This window comes from Paramisgurnus dabryanus, chromosome 2 (genome assembly GCF_030506205.2).
Source record: "Paramisgurnus dabryanus chromosome 2, PD_genome_1.1, whole genome shotgun sequence".
Taxonomy (NCBI): Eukaryota; Metazoa; Chordata; class Actinopteri; order Cypriniformes; family Cobitidae; genus Paramisgurnus; species Paramisgurnus dabryanus.
The window spans coordinates 45,592,565-45,612,879 of NC_133338.1; the positions used below are offsets into that span (position 1 = coordinate 45,592,565).

General features: G+C 36.9%; 2 protein-coding genes across 4 annotated transcripts; one reads left to right on the plus strand and one right to left on the minus strand.

Annotated features, from left to right (window-relative positions):
- The first annotated feature begins 233 nt into the window (after nt 1–233).
- LOC135778582 (uncharacterized) lies at nt 234–6,771 on the plus strand. Of its 3 annotated transcripts, none has more exons than XM_065288966.2 (10): nt 234–462; nt 1,438–1,501; nt 1,941–1,974; nt 2,843–2,932; nt 3,002–3,238; nt 3,430–3,515; nt 4,573–4,837; nt 5,050–5,163; nt 5,759–5,834; nt 6,254–6,771. In XM_065288966.2, exons 1-9 carry the CDS (start codon nt 396–398, stop codon nt 5,792–5,794), a joined length of 993 nt encoding a protein of 330 aa, XP_065145038.1. In that variant the 5' UTR covers nt 234–395; the 3' UTR covers nt 5,795–5,834; nt 6,254–6,771. The 3 variants fall into 3 exon arrangements, with proteins under 3 accessions (XP_065145038.1, XP_065145037.1, XP_065145039.1); XM_065288967.2 differs by having other exon boundaries at nt 237–462; nt 4,573–4,675; nt 4,736–4,837; nt 5,759–6,771; XM_065288965.2 differs by having other exon boundaries at nt 235–462; nt 5,759–6,771.
- A 159-nt stretch (nt 6,772–6,930) lies between these two features.
- Nucleotides 6,931–17,623, minus strand: LOC135778579 (solute carrier family 2, facilitated glucose transporter member 4-like). The gene is made up of 11 exons (XM_065288962.2): nt 17,314–17,623; nt 15,361–15,456; nt 13,506–13,666; nt 11,877–12,001; nt 10,620–10,735; nt 10,339–10,501; nt 9,283–9,470; nt 8,748–8,852; nt 8,498–8,599; nt 7,931–8,134; nt 6,931–7,726 (listed from the first exon to the last, which is right to left on the minus strand). Exons 1-11 carry the CDS (start codon nt 17,344–17,346, stop codon nt 7,502–7,504), a joined length of 1,518 nt encoding a protein of 505 aa, XP_065145034.1. The 5' UTR covers nt 17,347–17,623; the 3' UTR covers nt 6,931–7,501.
- Between the last annotated feature and the right edge of the window lie 2,692 nt (nt 17,624–20,315).

Below are 20,315 nucleotides of genomic sequence, written 5' to 3' on the forward strand. Positions count from 1 at the left end.
AAATATTAAATTAATATAATCAGGTACAAATAAGTTTGTACACTTGTCAGCAATTAGGCTATGTGTGCTATATAATAAAATAAATAAATGATATCACATTTAAGGCAGTACTTTAAATTGTTATGCTGAACGGTAGAGATAAAGCAAACTATATATTATCTCTCAAAAATCGTTCTGAATATTACAGGGATTGGTTTTCGCGCGAGACATGTCACTGGCTTTCAATTGATCACGCGAGGATGAAGATGGGGCTCGCCGATTGGTCGCTCAAACACCAATTAAATCGAGGCTCAGTCGATTCTTCCTGACAGGGAATCGGGATAAAAAGTTTGAGTTGGCCGCTGGAGTAAAAGGTTGTTGAGTCGGAGGGAGGGGGTAAAGTCACGACAGAGAAAATGAGCGACACAGAGGCGCAGAGCGCAGCACCGACTGAGCAACCTCAACCTGAGAGAAAAATTATCGGTAGGGATTTATTGACTTTATCGACCAATTTAGGACATTTTCTTTATACAACTTGCTCATTCAAACTTTGTGTATATCCAACGAGCTGTGATTGACAAAATAGTCGACACAGAAATACTAACACATGATTTCTGTATGACTGCGTTTTACCTGTTTATTCTCACGAGCGTCTTTCTCTGACGTGTTTTTATGTAACAGTATCGTTTTCAGATCATGGTTTCATTTCTGAAGCGCAGTAAAAAGAAACTTAAATCAGTTTCAACTACCACGTGTTTGCAGCTTTGATAAACATTGTTACAATTGATTCTCATGTATTGAAGTCATATTGAAAGTGTTTTGAAACTGGCCGACTTATTTTCCCATTTATCCCTCAAATAACTTTGCATTCGTTTTTATACTACGTTTGTTTAATCCTTCGTGTGATGTATCTGTGACTACCACGTAAAGACAAAATAAGGAAGCTGGTCAGATGGGATAAAGGTGTTCATATTTAAAGCACACAAGTGTTTGGCCATTTAAACAGTGAAAGTGCGTTCAACATGACGCAAATTAGTGGGCTCTGTCACCATGTGCTTTAGGTGGGAGGGATTTCACTGCAGGTGTGCTGCATATCATTAGGTAAAAGCTTTACATTATCATCCTTTTGCAATTATTTGTCCGTACGCTTCCATCAATCATCATTTTAAGAGCGCATTTTATTGCAACCAAAAGTCTTTTAAAACTTTTAAAATTTTTGTATCATTTTGTGTGTGTGTGTGTGTGTGTGTATATATTATATAACAAGCGGTCTCCATCTTGACCTATGCGGTAATCCGTTTCAAAGTTTATGGTTAATAATTCACACGCAGGGTACAAATAAGTGGCTTTCACCGGGCGTGGGTATATTTGCTATTAAATACATGGTGTTTGTTCTGTTTGTGTGTTTTTCTCACTAGATACTTTTTTATTTCCTTAAATGCCTTTGCTCTGTTGCAGCCACAGGGGTGCAGGGGACTGTGAAATGGTTCAATGTGCGCAATGGGTATGGCTTCATCAACAGGTATGTTTATGTTTTCTGATAAATCACTTCGCCATTAAATGCAGCCGTGTTTGTTTTGTCCTCTTTTGTTTGTTCGTTTCAATAAAGAAGCACTGGAGCTGCTTGAAAAAAGATATCCCATATCATTATTGGTTACAAAAAGTGTATGCTTAAAGGGAACCAAGGAAATCTGACCTTTTGTAGCAAAGATCATAAAGTAATAGTTTTTCAAATCATAAAAATTATTCGATTTCAATTTTTTTATTGGCTTTAGAAATTTTAAACTTCACTGTGCATCATAATCAAATATTTTATTTTAACTGGAGGTTGTTATTTACTCCCCCTCATTACGTCTCTAGAGCACAATAATGTCAAGAATTGCCCCCCCCTTTTTTTTATTGTGAACAACTTTTAAGGTTCAAAGTATTGATTTATGACATCTTGCCCTTTTATTCCACAGAAATGATACCAAAGAAGATGTTTTTGTTCATCAGGTAATCCATTTACTCTGAACCAAATTTGTGAAGTTGAAATATGTAACCAGTTCAGTTGTGCCATACAAAACAGTTGTTGTTTTGATCTAACTATTTAAAAAAAGACACATTGCTGCTACAGTTTGAGTAGTACTTTTATAACCAGGCTTCCCACAGGTCATGGAATTTCTGGAATATGGAATTTTAAAAGTTCTTTTCCAGACATTGAATATTAGGGATTTTTGTTTGTTGCTTTACATTTAAGTTTCCATTTATCAAAATGTAATCCGCTAGTTAACTTGTGACATAAGGAATACAATTTCTGGGTCCAACTAACTGATTTAAAGGGACTCTATACTTAAAAAAAAAAATATATATATATATATATATGTATATGCTCATTTTCCAGCTCCCCTAGAGTTAAACATTTGATTTTTACCATTTTGGAATCCATTCAGTTGATCTGGCGCAAGCACTTTTAGCATAGCTTAGCATAATCTATTGAATCTGATTAGACCAATAGCATCATCCTAAAATAACCAAAGAGTTTTGAATGGATTCCAAAACGGTAAAAATCAAATGTTTAACTCTAGGGGAGCTGGAAAATGAGCATATTTTCAAAAAAAAGTGGAGTGTCCCTTTAAGCAGCGGTTTATTGGCACTGTTTATGCATTTTTAAGCTACCTTTTTTTTATAAACTCACGGTGTACACTACATTATCCAGGCTCATGACATCCTGGACATTGTTCATGGATATTCCGTTTTTAGTCCGTAAAAGTCAGGGAATTTTACTTAAGAGTGGGAACCCCTGTATAATGCCTTATGTACAACAACATTACATTCGACTTTTACATGCTAGGAACGTCATGTTATGTATTTCTCATTGCAGACTGCAATAAAAAAGAACAACCCAAGAAAGTTCCTCAGAAGTGTGGGGGACGGGGAAGTGGTGGAGTTTGACGTTGTTGAAGCATCTAAAGTAAGCGCACTTGATTTAATGTAAGCGTTGTTGTGTCTTGTCTTTTTAATTTTTTTTTATCTGCGTTAGGGTTCAGAGGCAGCCAATGTGACCGGTCCTGGTGGTGTACCTGTTAAAGGCAGCCGATACGCCCCTAATAAACGCCGGTTCCGTAGGCGATTTTATCCTCGGAATGCACGCAATGATCAGGGAGAATCCAAAACTTCTGGTGCTTCGGAGGGAGAAGGCACTGAAGAGAAAGAAGCCCCTCAGCCACGCCCCAGACGCCAGAGACCGCGCAGAAGACCTGCTGCACCACAAACGGAGGTAAGGTCATTATAATCAGGGGGGGGGGGGGGGGGGTTGCACTCAAAATGAAAATGGCAAGTTAAAGATTGTGTGTTTAGGGTTTGTTCAATTTTTATACGTCACACACATTAGGGGAAAAAAAGTCAATATTGTCTTGTTTTATTATTGTACAAAGTAGGATTTTGCAGTTTGTCATGTGTCTGCTCTAGGGAGAAGCAGGAGAAGACCGGAATGTAGAGGGAGAAGGTGCCCAGCAGAGGCCTCCACAACGCAGGTTCAGACCTCGATTTCGAAGGTTAATATATTTGGTTGTTAATGCACCTATGTTCACTTATGCACAGATTGCTTTACATTCCCAAAGGGAGCTTTGCAATAAAAGTGTGCATTATCTGACATTTAAATGGCACCTCAGAGACACTGTTAACATGAGTTTAACCATTTGTGACCCTGCCTGTGAAAACTCAGCTAAAGTCTTTTTTTTTTTTGTGATTTTACTGTACCTAAACCTACATAACCTAGATATCTTTTAGATTGTCTGTGTAAGGTTGTGTCAAAGATTGAAGTCATAGTAAAAACAATGAATGAAATCAAACTTTGATATGCGTTATTTCAGAATTTGATTTTATGACTTTAGTCTGGTTTTCACAAACAAGGTCAAATTTTGTGTATGGATTGCTAAACACATTGGGCGGTTTCCCAGACAGGGATTAGACTAGTCCTAGACTCAAATAAATGTAAGAGCTGTCCAAACTGAAAACGACTTGCACTGACATATCTTAAAATACCTAAGTGCCCTTTGTTTTGCCTTAAAATGCACACAAGTAATGTTTTTGGGAAGGCATGTTGGTCAAAACTAGTTATATTTCCTTATTAAACTAAGGCCTAGTCCTTGCTTAAGATAATCCCTGTCTAGGAAACCACCCCATTATCTAGAGTTAATAGTTCGACTTCATGCGGCGCTGCAAGAACCAACAGCCGGATGATGTCAAATACTGAGAGAATTTCATCTCGTGGCACTTTTGACGTCACTCGCTGCTAGAACGGTCAAGCGGATGACGTCAAAGTGCCGCGAGAAGAAATTCTCTCAGTATTTGACGTCATCCGGCTGTTGGTTCTTGCAGCGCCGCATGAAGTCGAACAACCCTACTGTGTATGGGTTATTTTCAACCCAGCATTGGCTCAAAAAGGGTCAAGCCCAGCCGTTGGTTAAGTTTACCCAGAAAATATATTTGACCCAACAAAGGGTTAAAACAACCCAGCCTTTTCAAATAGGGCTTTCAACTTCAATAAATCAGCAAGGGGTAAATGTAAAACTTTATATATTCAAAATTAAATTCTCTCCTGGCGTTCAGGCCATTCCGTCCTCGTCCAGCCCCTGGAGATGCTCAACCAACAGCTGCCCCTGCTGAGGAACAAGAGTCACCCTCTAAAGAGGAACAGACCAATGGGGAGCAGGCTGGAGAGCAGGCTGGAGAGCAGGCTGGAGAGCAGGCTGGAGAGCAGGCTGGAGAGCAGGCTGGGGAGCAGGCCGGGGAGCAGGTTGAGGCGCAACCCAGAAAACCCCGCAGACAGTTCAGTCGACGCAGACAGAGGAAATCTGAATCCGGTGCTTCTAAAGTAAATATATTTTCAAGAAATCTTTTTGACAAGCAAAATTTTTACTTTAAAGAGCCAAATGAGATTTTAATGAGTTCCTGCTTAATTAGATATGCAGATGATTTAGTAAAATGTTTTGAGAAGAGCATTAGACCATGTTGAATATCAAACAGTTTTGGGATTTAAAACATAATGGCTTCTCGTGTGTGTGTGTGGTGTGGTTTTTTTTTTAGGATGAAGATGAACCTGAAAAAGCACCTGAAGCATCCCTGACTGAGGCCTCAAAGCCTGCTATTGTAAAACCCTCTTCTGAAACTTCTCCAAAACAATCCCCTAAAACAACTGAGGTGAATGAAAGCATGCCATTGTTGGGATGTTGGTGTTGTACTTGTGGGTTTTTGCATGTGAATTCAAAGTTCAAATACTTTTGGTCCACATTTAATTTATGGCTTTTATTGCATTAGACTACAAAATCTGTTGTTTGCTAAAACTTTTAAGTCGCTTTGTATAAAAGCGTCTGCTAAATGCCAATTTTGGTCATGCATGTGTTTTAGGACAAACGTTACATGAAATGTTTGTTATATTTTGATTTTAAAAATGTAGGCAAAATATTTGGACACTTTGATCATAAAACGTAATGAAACATCTGTAGTCATTGTAATGCACCTGTGCAAATTTCATGGGGACCAGCTGGGTAAAAATAATTGCAAAAATGACTTAACGTTAGTTTTGTTAAAAAAAAAACGTAGCTTCATTTGTTTAAAGATCCCACTTTGTTAAATATGCATTGTGTGTCACCTGTGAGGTCATGCTGTACATTGGCCAACTGGTACTTAAATATTGTTTTTTACAATATTATCTGTAGTCAGCACTTTGATGCTTGCCAACACAGGCAAAAATATCAACTATATCATGTATACTAACGACTGTTCCTTCTTGTAGGCACCTGCCGCTACAGCTGCCAAGAGCACAGAATGATTTCTGTGACCTGGAAGGAATCATGTGACCCCGGCAAGAGGTGGGACTTCCTGAGCTAAACTGGTGCTGTCTTTTGAAAGTGGTATAGAGTTTCGCCCATCAAACTACAACCGCTGCTAAAACGCATCAGATGTTGTCTGCTGACCCCCAAGTCAAATTAAGCAGCAGGCACTGAATTCGACAAGGCTTTAATTTTATTTTTTCAATTTCATTCTGGTTTTAATTGGCAAGGACATTCGCTTGTTTACCGTTTAACGGAACAGATTGTATTCATTATGTTCTCGGGGTGAATTCAGGCCACTTTTTATTATCGAGATGATGAATGTGTCCCAATTCACCCTACTTTTGAATGTTTTAAAATAACTATTGCGTTCTTGTCTCACCTCTTACCTCCTGTTGCCTGTCTCTCTCCCTCCCTTTCACGTTTCCCCCTCTTTTTCTCCCTGTGTCGCTGCATAGGTTCCTGGGTGGGTTAGTTTGGGGGGTAGGACCTCGCCTGTCTCGTCAAACATTCAACCATTTGTCCAAACAAGTTCTACATCCCTGTCCCTCCCCCTCACCTGATCCACCCGTGTGGTCTGGACCCTTCGTCTGTCAGGGAGCAAAAGCGGAGGGTTGGGTTGATGCATATTTAGCCATTTAAAGAAAATTTCAAAGAGAATAAGAAAACTGCTCAAAAAGCCCATTTAGATTTACAATATTTCCCCTGTATACTTTTGTTCTGTATTATGGGCATTGAGCAGTAGGAAAAACATGACCAGTTTGGCTACTTTAAGTTCATCAATGAGAGGAAAGGCCATCCAATACTGCACAGGCTCTTCTCTTATTTCTAGCTAAATGACAAGGGGAAAAATACATCCAATCAGAAAACAAACTGGTTTAAACTTTTGTCCCTTTTTTTTCTTTTATATGTATTACTTTTTTTTGGTGGGGATTATGTGCAATGTTAGTGAGTAAATAAAGTATTTGCAAACCCATTTGTCTCTTAATCTTTTGGAGTGATTCAATGTCAAGTTTCCTTTATCCATGTTTACCTCAATCGTAAATTTAGTTTATACAAAACAAATCGCAAGGTAAAGAATAAAAAGTCAACCTGTTTTGTCATTTCCTTAGTAATCACACAGCACAACCTTACATTCATTAATGGTTAACTTTTGTAATTTACGCAAACATTCTTCTAACATAGTTAATAAAAATGTCACTAAACATTAAACAAAACACATTTTTAAACCATACTCTTGTATCTGATCTAATTTTTCAATTCTAAACACTTCAAAGCAACAGTGTCCATGTTATGTTTTTTTCGTCTTTAAAAATGTACTGGTAAAATTTTTGCTTTATGCAAAGATTATTAAAAAAGCATTTTGACATTATTAGTTTCTTATGAGAATGTCTCATCTTTTCTTGTCTAAAGTTAAAACAATTCTGATAATAAAACTGGCAAAATAAGAATTATAATACAAAGCTGGCTTTGTGTCTTAACAGAAACCTTTGTGCAGATAAAGTGCAGTAATCCATAAGTCTCTTGCTTCTTTTCAAACGCCATTGCACTATCTCCCAAAACCGTCCAACAAACATCATCTCCATAATGCCTATCCAAACTCTTCTGAATGTTCCTTATTGGTATGTGTTTCATTTTCCTGGATCCTTTCCAAGCCCCATGAAAGGTCAGTTCTGGCCCCCATCCACCATCTTCACTCTCAGGCTTCAGTTCTCTGTCCCATCAGATCCTAGGTAGTCCAACTCTGTACTGTGCTTCCCTTGATCCATATCCAGATCCATGTCTATCGTGTTTTGTGGATAACTGTTGAAGGCAGCTGAGATCTGGTCAAAAGTCTTGCCTCGTGTCTCAGGAACCCGGAAGAACGTGAAGAACAGAAAGAAGAGGAGGAAGATGGCAAAAATGAGGAAGACGTATGGACCACTCAGATTCTGCAGCAAAGAAAGAGTTAAGAGTTAAGTATTTGACTAATTTAACATAAATGTACTTTTTTCAGAACTAAAGGAAAGGTAACTGTCAGTTTGGATAAAAGTGTCACATGCATAATTTAATAATTAAGATAAAGATAATTAAATTGTGTAAATTGATTAACCCTTTGCTGTTGGAAGAAAGATTTATGTTTTGTCTGTACGTACAGCAACATACGGAAAGCACATGCCAATGATAAAGTTGGCTGTCCAGTTGGAGCAGCCAGCCACTGCCATGGCCGCAGGTCTAGGTCCTTGTGAGAAGAGCTCAGCCACAAAGAACCATGGAATAGGTCCTGGACCAATCTCGAAGAAAGCCACAAAACCAAAAATGGCCAGCATGCTAATATAGCTCATTGAAGGAACGGTGTCCTGCCGGTAAACAAAAAGACATAAACACCAAATGTAAACAGTGATAAGAAAGTACAGACAGATCAAGGAGTCGGATAATTTTCTGTTACACCCAGGTGCTTAAAAGTCATCTTCCATATTTAAGTCTTTTAAGTTCTGGTCTAAACAGCATTGATTTAATATATTATAAAAATTTATTAGCACCAAATGTGCTGGCCATAAATATTTACTAAGTTACAAAAACTTTTTCGAAAAAGCAGCTTTTTGTACTTTTTAGTAAGTATTTCTTGATGTACTTATAGTAATGTAAAGATTTTAGCTGATTTTTTTTTAAAAGATGCAAATGTAATCCATAATATTCTTTGAAAACATTGTAGGACTGACCAATAACGCGAGGGCAATTGTCATTATAATGGCACAGATACACATTCCTCCAAGCCCTAGCATGTGCAGCGTCCGGCGGCCCATCCTCTCCACCAGAAAAAGCTGTTTAATGGATAAACAAGTGATAGCGAGGTCAGTGATCATCATCATATGTTGTCTTTGTTTTTGCTAATAGGTAGTTAATGAAATATAGATATATGCATATAATAAAATGTATATAATTAAAGTCATGAGATCTGTTTTTACATACTGAGACTACAGTGAAGGCACAGTTGACAACTCCAGCCCCTATAGTGGCATATACAGGACTCTCCACCCCAGCATTCTTAAAGATATCAGTTGAATAGTAGAAGATCTGAAAATGCAAAACAACACAAGTGTGAGGAAGCATCTAAGTTAAACCATAGACTTATAGCACTATATATCACAATTTTTACTAAAAAGCTTCAAAGCTATAAACTAAAACATATATTGAAAGTTTTTTATTTCCACAATGCTACTAAATGATGCTGAATATGCTGAAACACATGAAATCATCTTACATAATGTAAAGAACATTTTGATATCTTTAATATTGACTGAGTAAGGCCATGTCAAAGATTGAAATTAAACACTGATGCTCTTAAAATTTGATTGAAACATTTTTGGATTTCACAGATAGGGTCAAATTTAGCAAAAGCTTTATTTCCTGTGCAAGGACGGGTGAAAAAAAGTAGTTGCTTAAGTCATGTTAAGCTGCATTCAGTTTTAAATGTAACATCTTTTTTTAGTTTATTGGTACTGACAGCATTAATTCCCGACAGCTGCTGAGAGAGCTGAAGCAAGATCGAGATGATGATGGGCTGCCGATAGAGAGGAGAGCGGAAGAGCTCAGGTATAGACACCTTCCTCTCCATTTCCATCCTTCTCTTCTCCTCCTTCATCTCAGCCAGATCATCACTGACCTCCAGACGCCCAGTAAGACGCCTTAAAGCTGAGAAGAAGATCAAGAAATAGGTTAGTAAGTGTGCATTGGTGTGTACATGTTTGTGTTTGGCCATATCATTGTCAGGGCCAATATTTTACTGCTCTCATGATGAATATTTGTGTTTAAAAAAATACTATAAAGACAAATGAACAGCCCCCAATATTTGAAATATATGTTTTATTTTATATGTAAAAAATGTCAATATACTTTGGACAAAATGCTGGATTGTGTCAGCCCAACCGTTGGTTTAAATTAACCTTGAAAATGTCAATATGATCCAACCTGGGTTAAATCAACCTAGAATTTTTTTTTACAAAGTAGTTTAAACTTTAAATGTTAGGTTTTTATTTAGTCTGATAAAAAGATCTACAAATATTATGGTCTGTCTTAGGCCATAATAATGTGCTTGATTTACATGTTATAAAAGCAATAAAAGTTTGTCTAAAGGTTAACCAGTGTTGATTTCCACCCACTGATAGTACTTGGGTTCTTGGATAGGTGTTTTTGTAGCTCAATAGGACAAAACATATAGCCTAAATCTACAGTAAGTTGCTTTTTAAAGAGCATCTCTAGTCCTTTAAAGGGTTAGTTTACCACAAACTGACTTAAGAGAAACTTTAATAGTTATGAAAATACACAGCATTCACATTTAAAGTGAACCGATACTGTCAGGCACATTTTGTTTTCAACAAAATAATTAAAGTCACATTTGGAACAATATGAAATAAATAACTATTGTAATTTTTGTAAAGTGCCACTTTAAGACTCAGAGATTCAGTGACATTATCAAATACAACTTTTATTTCTATATACGCTATAGTAGTGAAATATAAGTGTAGTAGTGCATAAACATTTATGGATCAAAGAGCCTTACCACTTTTTGCATGGTGCTCCTGGCACCGGATAATATAGAGGAAGCGTGGGCTCTCAGGACAGAAAGGCAACAGCGCCATCTGTAGGACTGTAGGGATCACTGTGATTCCCAAGAGCACAGGCCATAGTTTCTCACTGCCTAACAGAGACTCAAGACCCAAGACCTGCAGAGAATACACACAAGATGATGACGTACAAGAAATGAGTAAAAAAATAATCTGAAAACTGGAGCGAATCCAGTTGTGATATAGAAAAACTGAAAGACTGTTTCGCTTGCTGTACCTGGGCGATTAGGATGCCTGTGACAATGGCCAGCTGGTGCAGTGTACCCAGTGCTCCTCTCAGATTGGTTGGGGCAATTTCACCCACATACATAGGCACCAATGCTGATGCTAACCCTGATAATGGAATCATAAAGTGGGTTGAGTTAGGGGATCTTAATATAGGGTTGCATTAAAGTTAATGATATTGCATTACATATGGTATCACATTACATAACAAAATGGATATTTGAAAAAAAAATAGAATTGGGACATCTGGATGTCAAACTTAGCAAAGTATATCTTTAGTGTGATAATCTACACTTGAAAATTCCTATGTAAACTAGAGAGGAAATTACTTAATAACCAACAACAATGACCTTTAGCTAAAATGGCTTGGAAAAGTGGTGATGGCTATGAGAAACAAATTTTTTTTTGCATTGATGATTTGTTATCTGAATTAAATCATGGCTTGGAAATTTCGGATTCAAAGTGAATGATTTCTGTCTTTCATCCATGCAATTACACTAAAAAAAAAAGATTAATTCAATTTACTCAATTCTTTTATGGTAAGTGGTTGCAATCAATTTATTTAAGCTACATTTAAACAAAATATTTTTGTTTTGTTTTGCTTTTCTAATTTACCTTAACTTACCTTAAAAAAATTTAGTAAATTGAATTAATAATTTTTTTCAGTGTATGGATGTGTCTTAATTTAGCTAAAACAGAACAGTAGATTGCATCAGAGGCACTTCCACTCTCCATACTAGTGTAGCATGTAGTGTACATACACACAGTAGTGTGTAAGTGTGCCTGACACCACATGATGGGGCTCGGCCACTGCAAGTGCATGCTTGACATAACCATGCGATCAAAACCTGGTCATGCACTTGTTGACCTTCCACCACTGCACAGATCTTTCACTTATGCTGTGTACTAAACAAGTGTGCTGTTTAATTATTTATGTGAACTGAGATTAACTGATTTTTTAAGAAGCACACAATGTCATTGAAAATTATTCAGTCTCTTTATATATACAAAATACTCTAAGAATATGTAAGGCCTTATGGTTAGGTCGCAGGGGTGCCTTTGAGCAAGGCATTTTTTGCCCAATTGGGATTCACTGGGATGGGATAAATGCAGAAGTCACATTTTGAGTATGAACTCCATACTTTTTCCCTTTGAAAATGTATTTTAATGTCCATCCTTGTAGATTGTGATATTTAGATATCTGTATTTTTTATAAACACTGATGTGTAAGAAAAGACAGTAATCTTACCACAATATGCCCCGATCGTGAAGCGTCCTAAAATCATCATTTCAAATGATCGGCAGATTTTGGACATCCCCATCAGGCCTCCACCAATGAATGCAAGCAGGTTATTGATAAGCATTGCTTTCCTCCTATCATATTAAACAGAAAATATTTTACATTTCTTCAGTAAGCAGATCCGTTTATCCACATTGACTTACAGAATATTCAACATTTGATCAAATAAAATTATTGCCAACTGTTTTGGACAAATTATGCAAACTTAAAGTCTTTGCATCTAAACTTTAAAGTCCGTGTAAAGTGATATTTAATATGTGTCCTGAGTTTGTTATAAATGAGTAATTAACCACCCAGCCAAATTTAAATCATAAAAATAGCAAGTAAATAAAATAAGTTATTAAAATCTAGAAAAAATAAGCAGCTTCCTCTGCCCTCAAGCACTGGGGGCGTGTCCGCTGTCGATGCTGAAACCATGCCCACTAGCGAAAAAGCTGCTATCTCTTGGATGCTTGTGATCATGTTAGGGGCGGGGCAATGTTCAGTGGCTCCAGTGCATCATCGAGCCACAATTTAAGCCCCGCCCAAATCATTTTTAACACAGAAATGTGGAAAAACTGTTTAGCGGGATAACTCCACAATTTAGTACTACATAGTTTTTAGTATTTTGCCGTGTTTCAGCAATACATTTCTAACATTTATAATTAGAAACAATTCTCTGAAAAGACTTAACATGGACTTTAATGTTTTTCTGTTATTTTCCAAGACTGAAAAAATGTGTGAAAAGCCATCTAAATAATTGTTTTTGTGTTTTACTGTTTTCTACATAAAAATCATCCTACATAATGTAAAGATCAGTGGTGGGTCGTGACTGCTCGTCCGAGGGGCGCAAATTCAAAATATGTGTTCGGAGTGTTGCTTGTGTTTTCAAATTTGTGTTTGTTGCATCATGTGAACCATGTGCATCACATGTTTTGTCAAAATAAGTGCCTGCTGCACATGCGTCAAAATAGTTTATGATAAAAGAGACGCTCACGTTCACAAAATACACGCAAGAAACTCCCTTAACAGTAAACTCTGATTACGCGTGAGATTATGCGAGTATCTGGCAAAACCCTTTAGATGCGTCTGCAGCAGGGACTTATTTTAACAAAACATGATTTAATTTAAAGTGACTTTCAGTGCTTTAGGTACATAGTTGATTAGTGTGTAGGTTACCTTGGGAATCACACCCATGACCTTGGTGTCGCTAGCAATTACCAGCTCAGCCACAGAAACCGCATAGTAATGTTCTGCAGCCCAGCTAAAACCAATACAAAGGACGTCACTGTGGCCTTTACTGACCATGAAGGCTTAAGGGCACGTTATTACCTACACACCTGTTTTAACCTGTTGAAACTGGAGAGCTTTTGAGTTACTTTATCACCATTGTGCCCTTGAACAAGGTCCCTATAATTCGTACGTAGGAATTCTCTTTGGATACATTTCAGGCTGATAGTTTTTCAAAAACCATAATAAACTAATTATCTTGCTAGAATTCGTTTTCTTTTCGTTTATCAGTCCATGTTTTTTTCTGAAAATCGGACTATAGTATTAGCATTATTACGTCATTTTCTATCAAATGAGAAACCGTCCCACCTGCCAAAAAACTCTGAGATGATTCCCACAGAGAAGGAGGACAACATGCCACCAATGGAGAAGATGGCCACGGAGAGGGACCACAATGACGTCAGGGTTTGTGGAGGGATTGTTTCTGAGTATCTTTCCGTCCATGTTGAGTTATATTCCTGCTCAATGATCTAAGGTGAGAGCGAGACGATCAGCGAGACATCAGTACAACAGACAGTTATGCACCCATGAGATTACATGATGTAAAAATCCATCCAGTTTAGCAGTTTGCATGTGTAATTTTTAATAGATAACTGCTTATGCACCGCTATCAGTTTATGATTTAAGGCTGATTTCACACAGAGAAAAAGTAAAGGAGTTTTGTAAAGGAAACCTAGACATAAACACTAACTTTGGCGCCTATATATTTGTGTACATCGTATATGCGCGTGTGTGTGCATGTGTGCCTGCATTTGCATCTTTAAAAGTGATATAAAGATACATGAAAAAGAATTGATATTCAGATACTTGGTGTGAAGAGATCAAAGTGATTCCTAAAGTCTGACCTTTGAGTAGATGAAACAATAACACAGGCATTAGCTGTGTGGTATTCTAGGCCCAAATGTGGAAATGTCACGTCTAATATTTCTCGCTCATGTGCACTTGATGGGATGATCTAGTATTAACTGTACATGGTTTACAGTACATCATAATGAACGTACAATTGCTCTCACATAATAGACACAGAAAGTATATAAATGTGCTTAAAGATCATCTGGGTGCATCATTTATGAAAGCTTTGTTTTATCTGTTCCACTTTATAAAAATAATCCAAAGACTTTTAATGCAATTGTAACAAGCTTCAAACATATTACGGTTTGATTCTAATATTTTTTTGCCATTCACATGATCTGTATAGACAGTTTCATTGGACACACGTGCGGTGATGCGATTACGCGTCTGGTCAGAACTTTACTTCCAGTTTCTGTTTTTTTAACGGTATGACTAGTTTCTAAACTGAAATCTTGAACAAATACCTCATCGAAAATAACATGTTTTGGTTTCCTATAGGGATACACCGATACCACTTTTTTGGAGTATGAGTACGAGTACTTGCATTTCAGTACTTGCCGATACCGAGTACTTAAGAAAAAAACATGATTTAAATTTACAGGTAACAGCTTTAGTCATATAATTTAACAAAAAAAAAACAAAGGACTAGTTTTCCAGTTTGTTATAAACTTTTCCTCTTTGGACAAAACAAGAGGCATTAACCCCTTACACGCATCTCAAACATAGACATTTCTCAGACCGTGGAATCGATTCCAGGTATCGGGGACTTTTAACGAGTACGAGTACTTTTGAAAATGTGGTATTGAGGCCGATACCAGTATCCGTATCGGTGCATCCCTAGTTTCCTACGTAATCTATGTGTTGTTTATTTTGCTTGTTATATAAATAAACTACTTTTAAAGGACTTTGTTTTTATTCATTCTTAGAGGAGTTTACAGGAAGTTAAGTGTGTTCCACGAAAGCTGCTTGTTTATGTTGTTACTGCTAAAACCGTCTATACTTTAAAAATACTGGGTTGTTTTCAAGCAGTGTTGGGTCAAAAATGGATGAACCCACTGTGTTGTAAATTAACCTATGCTGGGGTTTTTTAACCCATTGTTGGGTCAAATACCGGTATAAACATTTCTGGGTTAAATTCGACCTAGTGGTTGAGTTTGTCAATTTTTACCCTACGCTGGGTTGATAAAGACCCAGCATCTTTTGAGTGCAGTCCTGATAATTTTCTTCAAAGACAAAATCTTTAAATGATTTGCTAATGTACCTATACATTAATAATATATGAGTAATGCATTATCTTGTGGCTCAGGCTTACCTTCTGAGGAGCATTGATCACTCCAATGTTATAACCAAACTGAAGGGAACCCAGCACAGCTGAGAACACTGATAGTGCAAGAGTTCCTGTTATTCTCTGCAAACACAAACACAAACAACACACATATTAAATGTATACACCCGCAACATGGCAGTTGAATCATTTCAAAATATAAAAACAAATAGCAATATAGCTCTCACAAGGAAATGTGGTCTGCCATTTGTTCAAAATCAAAAAGATTCAGTCAGTGCCTTGTCTTTGTGTTTCATGCGACATTTACAGTGTGAACTTTTGAATTAGCGGTACAAACCCCACACCTGTCTTTTCATTGACTGACAGGAGCGCGGGAAGAGTCTGTACTGTTTATATCTGCTGGCTAACCGCAAGAAGTGCAAAATGTGCCTGTCCATCCAAAAAAAAGTTGTAATAAAACCCACATTGGCATTAACTAAATAATAGCCTTAAGAAGTTCTTTAATGTGGTTTAAGAAATCTAGTTGTCTTAAAAAATTTAACCACACACAGGTTGTGTAAATGAAGTACTTATATGTTTACAATTTTATAAACATTTGTGACCCTGCTGCCTGTGAAATCCAAATAAACCCTCACAATCTAATTGAGAGATCAGTAGCATAAATGTTTGATTTCAATTTCAACATTAAAGATATCAAGGTTATTTCACAGAACGTCCTTTACGTTATATAGGATGATATTATAGAAAACAGTAAATCACAAAACATGACCTTAGCAGGTTTTATACGGGCAGTGTCACATTTAATTAAAATGTGTTGCTGCCTTATTGTCAGTTTTACAGGTCAATACAAAATGTTATTTTGCAATTTTATACTGAAATGAAAAAGTTTAAATAGGATCCTCTTTAAGCAATACTGCACTTTTGTGTTTGTTGTATGGCATGACCCTACTGTGTACTGTGTACATTTTTTGAACTTCTAAATTAAAGATACAGACCTCCTATTCATACTTCATGTTTAAGTGTAACATCATTTTTACATGCACGTACAAAAACAACTTTCGTTTCTTTATGTAAAAAAATGCTTGCTGCTTGTTCATAAGCCTTCTTGATGTGTATATATTTTGTATGTTGTTTATACTGTATATGTTTTGCAAATTCAGTTGTTTCTGAATGTTTAGTTTAGACATGCCAACATTATAAGCATATTTTTGATGCATTTACGGTTCAGCTTCAGTATTGTTATTACTGTACAGTCCATAAACTGAGTTACCGACCTTTCATGCCATGTCATTTTAAAGTCCACTGTGTGATGCAATGCTATGACTTAAACATTTGACCTTGAAACTTGTGACACATTTTTTGTTCAGTGTTGACATTGTTGCCGTAAACTCTCAATAGACGCAGTACACGAGCAAGTTGTTTATGCTTATAGTAAGCTTACACTACACTGTAAAAGTTTAGGGATATTTGACTAAAATGGTTCTCATGATTTTAAAAATGTTTTAACCTGAAGGTCTATGCTTAAAGTTTAAAATGATTTTTGTACACAATAATTGTGCCAACATATTAACGTCTCTCATTAGAAAACTACAAGTTTATTTTAAAAAGTTAACAAAAGGCATGATTGTGCCTTAATAATAAAACGGCGATACTATTTAAAAAAGCATGCCATGGTAAGACCACAAGAAACTGTTTGATATGCCATGTGTACTTTTTTCAAATTCTAGACAAAAGGGTGCTAATACTTAAATAAATATTTAATTTTTTTGCTTTATTACTTAAGTTTCATGATTACATTTGTGTTAGTCCATAGTTTGAGATGACTTTTATTATAAAATAATTATGAGTAACTGATACTAAACTTTTGAATGGTAGTATATATGGTATAAAAACTTATATTATTTAACAGCACAGCTTTTAAAATTACACTAGATTTAAATAATAAAAATAAACACCATCAAAACTATAAACTGTCATTACCTCCCCTCCTAACTGTTGAAACCCAGCCGGCATGACGCTGAGCGCACGAGACTCAAGTCCTTAGTTCTGTCTCGTACACACGACTGTAAACTTTCCTGAAAGGCGTTATTCCAAGAAAACTGTTTTGGAAATTGAGTAGGTCCTTTAAACAAACAGAAGAGAACACGGAAATCAACCAAAGACTCTGGATTGTTCTGTTGTTTGTCTTTCTCTGTTACACCAGTGTCTATATTTTCCTCTATGACACAGGAGGTTTAAAGAAGAGGACATCAGGACACATGCTGGCACACTCTTTACCCACAGGGATTTTTGAAGTTGAAGTGGGCTGAGGCAGATGGGAGGGGTTTAGATCTACGTGAAAGGACGTACACCGGCTGTTTCCATTAGGTCCGGTCCTACAGGGCTGGTTTACACGTGCACAAAATTTCCTTGACCTTTTGTGTCATTGCTTTAAGAAGTAAGGATACTATACGAGTCACAGTAGCATGGCAAACATTTAACTAAATTTAAGGCTAAAATGCATAGGCCTAAAGAAAAAGTAAGTTCTACTTTATATAGAGAGAGAAAATTGCTTTGAGGTGCTAAGTTAACTATTCCCAAAATTGATTAAAAAGAAAAGTTGCTCATTCTGTATATCCTCAAATAGGAGATTAAACTATTATTAAAAGGATTTTCACCATATACAGTTACACAGCTGGGACAAGTAAAGAATCTATATTGAAGTAGAAGCACAAATCCCACCCTGACAGTTTAGTTAAGAGTGGGTAACTGGGCTAACCTAGTCTCCATTGTCCAGCTTTTCATAGCACATGAATCCCTTACTATTTTAGAACACATGCCTAAGGGGTCACAAACTCTGCCTATACCCCCTCTGCAACTCATTCCCATGTCACACCAAAAGAATCCCTCGTGGCAACAGGTGTTCCTCAATTGTGGACCGTACCACTTATATTTTTACACGTGTGGCTCTTTTTTCAAGCTGAGATTTGCGACCGGGGGTAATGGGTCTCATCCGTGCTGCGAGATAGAAAAAGTGAGCAACGCAATGGAAAAATGTCTGATGGCGTTCTCTATTACCCCTCCCAGTACACACCCCTAGTAGGTTAACACGCCCCCAGTTCGTTTTCTTTACCTCTCTTGTTTTATTCCTAGCTCATTCCCTCTCTCCTTGATCCTCTGATGTTCTTGGCTTGGAAAGAGCGGGTGAACCCGACACCTGTCAGCTGAAGTAAGGGCCCCAGCCAGAGTCATGTGTGCCTTACTCACTAAACCCAAAGAAACAAGATCTGTTAAAGACGTACTCATGGTCTGATGCAGCTTGACAGGTTCTAATATTGCAGAGTTTGTGATCAGTATACACAACATGAGACATTTAACAGGCACATATTATGCAAAATCCACTTTTAACAGACAAATGTGTGTTGTGTGTGAACACATGACCCTACAATGAAAAAAAAACTAATTCTTTTTTTAATCCCCATTAAATCAAAGCAGTCTTAATAGACATGCTGTTTTGATTCTCTGGTTAATGTGACGTCACACAAAAAAAGCCCCCGCTCACGGTCACTGATTATTTTTACCCAAAAGCTTTTATAAATGTGTTTTTAGCACATTGAAGGACTAATGCTTCTAAAGCAGCATTCTCACCAAAATGCGTACAAATAACACAAAGTGTGATTATCGTGATATGCCAAATTCCAATTTTGCATGCATATGATACGCTAGTCCTTCCTGTTCACTTATATGCTGCATCTTTTCGTGTCGTTTTATTTATTGGTTTTTCATTTGTTTTCTGTTTTTTTACCATTGTCACTTGGGTTTTGGGTTAGAGCAACTTTTTGTAACATAAAATGACATCCTAACCCAAACCCTGATTCTAACACCAACTCCAGGGGCCTCATTTATAAAATCCTGCGTAAAAACCATCCTACATTTGATCTTACGATCATTTATCAAAAATGCTTACGTGTGATTCATAAACCGAACGTACGCGCAAAAAACGCGCGTACCCCTTTCAAATCTATAAATCGCAAATGAACTTGAACTTGTGCGCAGCCGAGCAGTTTCAGATCTCCGCCTTTAAACGATGCCTAATTAATGTCACAGACATATAAAAGAGCACTTCTCAATGTTTAAACCAAATTTCGAGCAGCAAGATTGGCTTATATTTCCAAAAACCTGCAGCAATCAGACAAGCAAAAGAGCGTACGTCTGCTCAGACCCTGACGTGGCGCTAAGCACTTTTCCACGTCAAAGACAGCTTTTATAAATATGCACTTTGCCGTGGATTTTTGCGTACGCAAACTTTACGATCAAATCTGTGCGTACGCACGCTTTATAAATGAGGCCCCAAGCGACCATGATTTAAAAATAAACAAAACATGGAGAAACCTATATATTAAAGGGGCCATGACATGAAAATCTAGCTTTTTCCATGTTTAAGTGCTATGATTGGGTCCCCAGTGCTTCTATCAACCTAGAAAATGTGAAAAAGATCAACCCAGTAACTTGGTTTTGGTAAACCATTCTTTACAAGCACATGAAAAAAAAGGTAGTTGAAATTTGGCTCTCCTTATGATGTCATAAGGAGCTCTTAATAACACCACTTAATCTGCATTATCCAACCACAGCACTGCCATTTAGTGCAGATAAAAAAAATTTAGTTAAAACTTGCTCTGGGGACACCAAAGATTTATTTGACATCTTTAAAAAGTCTTGTCCCATGGCCCCTTTAAATGACATTCTAAAGCAAAACCCAAATCTAACCCTAAACCCAAGCGAAAATGGTTTAAAAAACAGAAAACAAATGAGAAACCAATAAATAAAACGACACAAAAAGATGCCCCATAAAAGTTAACTGGAAGGACTGGCGTTTCATATGCACGCAAAATTGGAATTTGGCAAATTCTGACTTTAAACTCAGAATTCTGACTTTAATCTCAGAATTCTGACTTTAATCTCAGAATTTGATTCTGAGATTAAAGTCAGAATTCAAATATTTT

Coding starts and splice junctions, on each gene's coding strand:
- LOC135778582 (XM_065288966.2), top strand. CDS start 396: ATGAGCGACACAGAGGCGCAGAGCGCAGCACCGACTGAGCAACCTCAA. Junction 3,239..3,429: donor CTGCTGCACCACAAACGGAG/GTAAGGTCATTA, acceptor TGTCTGCTCTAG/GGAGAAGCAGGAGAAGACCG. Junction 5,164..5,758: donor AATCCCCTAAAACAACTGAG/GTGAATGAAAGC, acceptor TCCTTCTTGTAG/GCACCTGCCGCTACAGCTGC.
- LOC135778579 (XM_065288962.2), bottom strand. CDS start 17,346: ATGCCGGCTGGGTTTCAACAGTTAGGAGGGGAG. Junction 13,667..15,360: donor TGATCAATGCTCCTCAGAAG/GTAAGCCTGAGC, acceptor CTCTCACCTTAG/ATCATTGAGCAGGAATATAA. Junction 10,502..10,619: donor CAGGCATCCTAATCGCCCAG/GTACAGCAAGCG, acceptor TATTCTCTGCAG/GTCTTGGGTCTTGAGTCTCT.